This window comes from Oncorhynchus gorbuscha, linkage group LG22, assembly GCF_021184085.1.
Source record: "Oncorhynchus gorbuscha isolate QuinsamMale2020 ecotype Even-year linkage group LG22, OgorEven_v1.0, whole genome shotgun sequence".
NCBI classification, from domain to species: Eukaryota; Metazoa; Chordata; class Actinopteri; order Salmoniformes; family Salmonidae; genus Oncorhynchus; species Oncorhynchus gorbuscha.
The window spans coordinates 49890323-49898337 of record NC_060194.1 but is presented as its reverse complement, the minus strand read 5'-3'; the positions used below and the strand labels follow the sequence as shown (position 1 = coordinate 49898337).

Below are 8015 nucleotides of genomic sequence, written 5' to 3'. Positions count from 1 at the left end.
AAGGAGTCAATGTAAAGAAGTACAGGCCAGCGCTGCTGTCAGCTAATCATAAAGGAGACAGACAGGCCAGCGCTGCTGTCAGCTAATCATAAAGGAGACAATGTAAAGAAAGACAGGCCAACGCTGCTGTCAGCTAATCATAAAGGAGTCAATGTAAAGAAGTACAGGCCAGCGCTGCTGTCAGCTAATCATAAAGGAGACAGACAGGCCAGCGCTGCTGTCAGCTAATCATAAAGGAGACAATGTAAAGAAGGACAGGCCAGCGCTGCTGTCAGCTAATCATAAAGGAGACAATATAAAGAAGGACAGGCCAACACTGCTGTCAGATAATCATAAAGGAGACAGACAGGCCAGCACTGCTGTCAGCTAATCATAAAGGAGACAATATAAAGAAGGACAGGCCAGAGCTGCTGTCAGCTAATCATAAAGGAGACAATATAAAGAAGGACAGGCCAGAGCTGCTGTCAGCTAATCATAAAGGAGACAATATAAAGAAGGACAGGCCAGAGCTGCTGTCAGCTAATCATAAAGGAGACAATATAAAGAAGGACAGGCCAGAGCTGCTGTCAGCTAATCATAAAGGAGACAATATAAAGAAGGACAGGCCAGAGCTGCTGTCAGCTAATCATAAAGGAGACAATATAAAGAAGGACAGGCCAGAGCTGCTGTCAGCTAATCATAAAGGAGACAATATAAAGAAGGACAGGCCAGCGCTGCTGTCAGCTAATCAACTGTCTCTCAATTGGTGTCTTTTTCCCTATATAGTGCACTAGTTTTTACCAGGGACCATAGGGCTGTGGTTAAAATAGGTGCACTGTATAGGAAAAGGGGTGCCGCTTGGGACACAGATACAGAATTGAGGCCACTCTGTATATTCAGTTCCATGCACATATTTCCTCCCAATTCAGGATACTTCACATGAGACTAGAGTCTTCACCATATGAATAAAATATGCCAATGTTCTGACACTCAGATGCTGATGTTCTATCCTTCCTCAGCTCAGCTTCCTGAGGAAGAAAATGAGAGGACAGAGGAGGAGGAGAAAGGGGAGGAGTGAAGAGAGGAGATGAGAGGGGGAGGAGGAGTGGTTAGGAGGGGGAAGATAGGTGAGAAGAGAGGACATGGGAGGAGAGGAGGAGAGAGGGAGAGAAGGAGAGAAGAGCAGAAGTAACTAGTGAATAAGTTGTGCTTGTCTCTGTGCTGTCATGGCAGCGCCGAATGCGTGGTGGATGTTTCCATCCGGGTGCCATGGATACGGCAGGTCTGTCAGTAGGTGTTTCATCAGGGACAATAACATCCTCTCATGTTTCCATCCAATGAGAATGTTAGCATTAGCTCATGCAGTGGCTAGCTGTTAGCAAGCTGACTGCTGAGAGTATGACTGACACTGTGTGTGTGCGTGTCTGTGTGTGTGTGTGTGTTTGTGTGTTTGTGTTAGCTGACAGCTAACGTGGTAATTAGACATGATTGAAAGGATTGGTCAGCATAATGATGCAATTGAAGAATATGAATGATGTCTGTGTGTCGTTGTTAGTGACGTCTATAAGTTGTCTATGCATTGTCAGACGTGTATCATCTGCATAACATCTCAGTGAGGTGTTGTTTCTGTACGGTGTCCATATGAGCACAGTCCCAGTATCAGCAGTTGTTTCAGTGTGAGTCTCTGAGGCACAAAGCGACACACGCACCTAACACAGACATTTCCACTGCCCACACACACTGCACCCACCTCTGCAATGGTGCGTCCTTTGCTCTACCCCACAGAGTGAGAGAAGAGAGAGAGACAGAACCAGACAGGGAGAGATAGTTCATTATCACCGTCACCACTGCTCTCTCTGTGACTTGGCCCGCTCGCCTGCCATCGGCATTCCCAAGCCCAATGTCCCTGCCCATCGGCATAGCGATGTCTATTGTCCTGCCCATCGACATAGCGCATGTCTATTGTCCCTGCCCATCGCATAGCGATGTCTATTGTCCCTGCCCATCGCATAGCGATGTCTATTGTCCCTGCCCATCGGCATAGCGATGTCTATTGTCCCTGCCCATCGGCATAGCGATGTCTATTGTCCCTGCCCACCGGCATAGCGATGTCCATTGTCCCTGCCCATCGGCATAGCGATGTCATTGTCCCTGCCCATCGGCATAGCGATGTCTATTGTCCCTGCCCATCGGCATAGCGATGTCTATTGTCCCTGCCCATCGGCATAGCGATGTCTATTGTCCCTGCCCATCGGCATAGCGATGTCTATTGTCCCTGCCCATCGGCATAGCTGATGTCTATTGTCCCTGCCCATCGGCATAGCGATGTCTATTGTCCCTGCCCATTGGCATAGCAATGCCCATTGTCACATCATGTCACCATGGCAATGCCCATTATCCTTGCCCATTGTTTCTTTAGGCTGGCAGAGGGCCTATGCCCACTCCTCACACAGGCACTGACGGGCTGGGTGGTGCACTAGTTGCTATGGAGGTTCTACACACACACACACACACACACACACACACACACACACACACATACACACACACACACACACCACACACACACACACACACACACACACACACACACACACACACACACACACACACACACACACACACACACACACACACACACACACACACACACACACACACACACACACACACACACACACACACACACACACACACACACACACACTGAACTAGCAACAGCCTTGTTCTGGATGTGTGGTAGGTAGGGAGTATAGTTAATGAAGACAGCAGAGCTATGTCCAGGATTGACTTCTTTACTTAAATGACTTAAATTATCATTCTGTACACACTGGTAGGCTGTGGCCATGTGACCCAGGTATTAAGCACTGATTGGCTTAAGGTCGGAGTTCATAATGAAATGATAGCCAATGTTATTGGGACAGGTTTCTGCACCTAGCAACACCAAGGATAACGAGGGTAGACAGATCCAGACAACATTCTCCTTTAAATGGCCTTTTCCTATTCCAGATGTCAGATTCACTATACTGTATGCAAACACCCTATCTCTCCTCCTAGTGTTTGTGTGTATGTTTGTGTGTCTGTTTTCATGGCCCATTTTATACTGTGGGGGGAATTCACTGCTATCAGACTGAGAAGTAGCTTTCAGCTGTAGCTGCAGTCTAGTCCCCCTGAGGATCTCCTCTACCCTAACCTCCCCTATCTCCTTCCTTTCACACACACACACACACACACACACACACACACACACACACACACACACACACACACACACACACACACACACACACACACACACACACACACACACACACACACACACACACACACACACACACGCAGGCGCGCACCCTCCCCATCCCCCCATAGAGAACATCTCTCTGTCCTATCCTGATAGTCAGCACCCTCCCCTCTCTCCACCACTAATGTAATCTGTCCTTTCCCCACTCCTCTACAGGGTTCCACATGTCTGTTTGATGCCGCAGCGATGCTGTCCTGTCATGGCCTGTGTGCTGTCCTGAGGGTAAGACCATGACCTAGATGGCACTAATGCTTCATCGTCATCATCGTTGTCATTGTGGTTAGAACCACTGACATCATTAGTGTCACCATCATCATCGTGTCTTCCTGGCTGAAGAATACCTGCCATGTATTACGGTTGTTCTGTGGCTTTCATTACCGAATCAAAGACACCTTGACAATAAAGACCTCTGACTTAGGCACCTGTTAGTGCTGTGTGTTAGTGCTGTGTGTTAGTGCTGTGTGTTAGTGCTGTGTGTTAGTGCTGTGTGTTAGTGCTGTGTGTGTTAGTGCTGTGTGTTAGTGCTGTGTGTTAGTGCTGTGTGTTAGTGCTGTGTGTTAGTGCTGTGTGTTAGTGCTGTGTGTTAGTGCTGTGTGTTAGTGCTGTGTGTTAGTGCTGTGTGTTAGTGCTGTGTGTTGGTGCTGTGTGTTAGTGCTGTGTGTTAGTGCTGTGTGTTAGTGCTGTGTGGTAGTGCTGTGTGTTGGTGCTGTGTGTTAGTGCTGTGTGTTAGTGCTGTGGTGTGTGTTGGTGGTGTGCATTGGGGGTGTGCATTGGGGGTGTGCGTTGGGGGTGTGCGTTGGGGGTGTGCGTTAGTGGTGTGTGTTAGTGGTGTGTGTTAGTGGTGTGTGTTGGTGGTGTGCATTGGGGGTGTGCATTGGGGGTGTGCGTTGGGGGTTTGCGTTGGGGGTGTGCGTTGGGGGTGTGCATTGGGGGTGTGCGTTAGTGGTGTGTGTTAGTTGGTGGTGTGTGTTAGTGGTGTGTGTTGGTGGTGTGTGTTAGTGGTGTGTGTTGGTGGTGTGCATTGGGGGTGTGTGTTGGGAGTGTGCTTTGAGGGTGTGCGTTAGTGGTGTGTGTGTACTTGTACGTGCAACATGAGGCTGCATGTTTGTGGTTGAAATCTGATGCGTGTGTGTGTGTGTGTGCCGCTCTGTCTGTGTGTGTGTTAGATTGTTAGACAGTGCAGATCCTCATCCTCCGTTCCTTCTCTCTTGTAAACGCCTCTCCCTCTGTTGAAAAACAGAGGGAGACGCGGCGTTGGAAGTGGAGGAGAAACTTTTCAAAGGCTTCTTCCTCTCTGATCAGTGAATGGAGATGGTGGTATGACAGCGGTAGTTACAATCAAACCCTCTCTGCCTCATGTTCATCTGCAGCTTGTCCTGGCAACACAATACTAAATACTGCTTCTTATCTCACTGTGTCTGTCTGTCTTTCTCTTTTCTCTTTCTCTTTCTCTTTCTCTTTCTCTTTCTCTTTCTTTCTTCTCTCTTTCTCTTCTCTTTCTCTTTCTCTTTCTTCTCTTCTCTTTCTCTTCTCTCTTCTTCTCTCTTCTCTCTCTCTCTCTCTCTCTCTCTCTCTCTCTCTCTCTCTCTCTCTCTCTCTCTCTCTCTCTCTCTCTCTCTCTCTCTCTCTCACAAACTGAAATCATTTCTCCTTTAGATCTGAACCTCCATGCTGTGTGCTACTGAATACTACTACTGTTCAACATGGGATGTGTGTTCAGTTAGATGATTTCAATAAACTAGGGCCAATAAAGATCTGGGATTTTTTAAATGTAATTTTTTATTTCACCTTTATTTAACCAGGTAGGCCACTTGAGAATCAGTTCTCATTTACAACTGCGACCTGGCCAAGATAAAGCAAAGCAGTGCGACACAAACAACAACACAGAGTTACACATGGAATAAACAAGCATACAGTCAATAACACAATAGAAAAAGCTGTATACAGTGTGTGCAAATGAAGTAAGGAGGCAATAAATAGGCCAATTATATGGTGTGTTAAAGGAATACATAACAGTACACTAATAACCATCACATCTATCAGTTCTCATTTGCTTTGATGAAACAGTGCCATGGTAACACTACAGGCACCATGGTAACACTACAGGCACCATGGTAACAAGCTGTCTATAGATGTAGTCATATCACACAAAGCATTTGCCCCAGGTTAGAATGTAGCAAAGCCAACATTACCCATCTTTTTACGTGCATGGATGCACATAGTCAATTGACAGTAGCGTATCATTCTGGGTCGCATTCATCAGCACATACCTGACCATAGCAAAACCTTGCAACAGAATACAAAAACTATCTTTTTTGGGTGGGGGATTCAGGTATTCCCTCACTGTTTCAATCTGTTTTCTTCCACTTCATACCTAATGAATTGGACCCTGTTTACAGATTAATGAGAAGGATCTGAGTGCACTAAGTAGGGACTAGGATGCCATTTTGGACGTAGTCTCAGATGGGTCTCTATGGAACACACACAATAAAGAAGAAAGATATTACAGTATTTATGACTATGGTTCATTCCAAATGACACCCTATTCCCTATATAGTGCCCTACTTTTATAGGGCACGCTATGGACCCTGGTCAAAAGTACTGCACTATATCAGGAATAGGGGTGTGTGTGTGTGTGAGTGTAGTGTGTGTGTGCGACGATGGGTGTGTGTGTGTTTGTGTGTGTGTGTGGTGTGTGTGTGTGTGTGTGTGTGTGTGTGTGTGTGTGTGTGTGTGTGTGTGTGTGTGTGTGTGTGTGTGTGTGTGTGTGTGTGTGTGTGTGTGTGTGTGTGTGTGTGTGTGTGTGTGTGTGAGCATGTGTGCGTGTGTGTGTGTTGGTGTGTGCTGTTCTGAGTCAGTGGTTTGTAAATACTTCAGGAGCAGAGCAGTGTGTGTGTGTGTGTGTGTGTGTGTGTGTGTGTGTGTGTGTGTGTGTGTGTGTGTGTGTGTGTGTGTGTGTGTGTGTGTGTGTGTGTGTGTGTGTGTGTGTGTGTGTGTGTGTGTGTGTGTGTGTGTATGTGTATGTGTATGTGTATGTGTATGTGTGTGCGTGTGTCGTGTGTGCGTGTGTGCGTGTGTGTGTGTGTGTGTGTGTGTGTGTGTGTGTGTGTGTGTGTGTGTGTGTGTGTGTGTGTGTGTGTGTGTGTGTGAGCATAGGAAATGACTGCTGGATGTATTTGCAGAGACAGCTGATGATCTCCACGGTTGGCCAGGAGCCAACGCCTTCTAATGAGAAAAGTGCTGCTCCCAACACCTTGCACCTAATTACACACAATACACACATTACCACACACACAATACCACACACACACACACACACACACACACACACACACACACACACACACACACACACACACACACACACACACACACACACACACACACACACACACACACACACACACACACACACACACACGTATGGGCATGCATGTACTCAAGCACACACACACAGTGCAGGAGCCTTTATTTTTTGCGTCTAGCACCCCCCCCCAAACACGCACACACACACACAAACAGCACTAAGCACTCCCCTCATGATCAAACAGACAGAAGCACTGTGGCCAGCATACTGATGAGGTTTCACCTCTCTGCTATCTCTCTCTCTCTCTCTCTCTCTCTCTCTCTCTCTCTCTCTCTCTCTCTCTATCTATCTATCTATCTATCTATCTATCTATCTATCTATCTATCTGTCTGTCTGTCTGTCTGTCTGTCTGTCTATCTATCTGTCTGTCTGTCTGTCTGTCTGTCTGTCTGTCTGTCTGTCTGTCTGTCTGTCTGTCTGTCTGTCTGTCTGTCTGTCTGTCTGTCTGTCTGTCTGTCTGTCTGTCTGTCTGTCTGTCTGTCTGTCTGTCTGTCTGTCTGTCTGTCTGAGTCTCCCCCTCAGAATTAAACATTCATCCATGTTTTTCAAATTTGAAGTGTGCGTGCGTGCGTGCGTGTGTGTGTGTGTGTGTGCGTGCGTGTGGGTGTGTGTGCATGGGTTTGTGTGTGTTAATTAATGGGTTAAAATAAGCGCTGTTTTCACAACAGGAACACAGCTCTCACAGACGTGAGAGGACGGTCAAGGCTCCACAGTGACACATTCAGTGCAAATAGCGACAGTATGGTGCTCATTCAAACAGTAGTCACCAAACTACATCTCAGAAAGGATCACTAACCCAAAACACAAGCAAACGTTACCTGAAAGTGTGCATGCAAGGATGAAAAGAAAAAGCAAAAAGCTGGCTGGTTTTTAATATCTGTAGCAAGGTCCAGTTGATGAGGACCATAGCTGTGTGGCTATAGTCTATCTATCATTTGTCTGTCTTAGGAGCTGGCTGCTTTTTAATGACTCCATATCTAGAGCCTAGTACATCCCCATAGGATCCAGCCTGTGTCATGGCTGTGTCCATAATGAGGACTAAATTGTTTTTTTGCTCCACCTCTGGAGCCTGTCTCTCTCTAATGGCGCCCTCCATAAACACCCAGGAGCCTCTGGGGGCGGGCAACCACGCCGCACAGGGCTTACACTGTCACTGAGGCCCTGTGAAGTTCCCAGATAGAGAACAATCTACCGTGAAATCATGGTAGTGACTGATTATACTGGAGCATTCATATGGGTTGTGAGGTAGATCGATGGATGGATGGATAGATGGAGGGATGGATGGATGGAAGGATGAAAGATGCCAATGCTTCTATGTCCTCCCTCACTTTTTCTTTGCAAAATAGATGGATAGATGGCTGGAAGGAT

The 8015-nt window shown here is 46.9% G+C and overlaps 1 protein-coding gene across 1 annotated transcript in view; it reads right to left on the bottom strand.

The window, feature by feature from the left end:
* Positions 1-1929, bottom strand: part of LOC124009466 (paired mesoderm homeobox protein 1-like) — a 10359-nt gene extending 8430 nt beyond the window's left edge. The window contains exon 1 of the mRNA XM_046321276.1: positions 1819-1929. Coding sequence (XP_046177232.1) covers positions 1819-1929 — 111 coding nt within the window. The remainder of the gene's footprint in view (positions 1-1818) is intronic.
* Positions 1930-8015: the final 6086 nt, after the last annotated feature.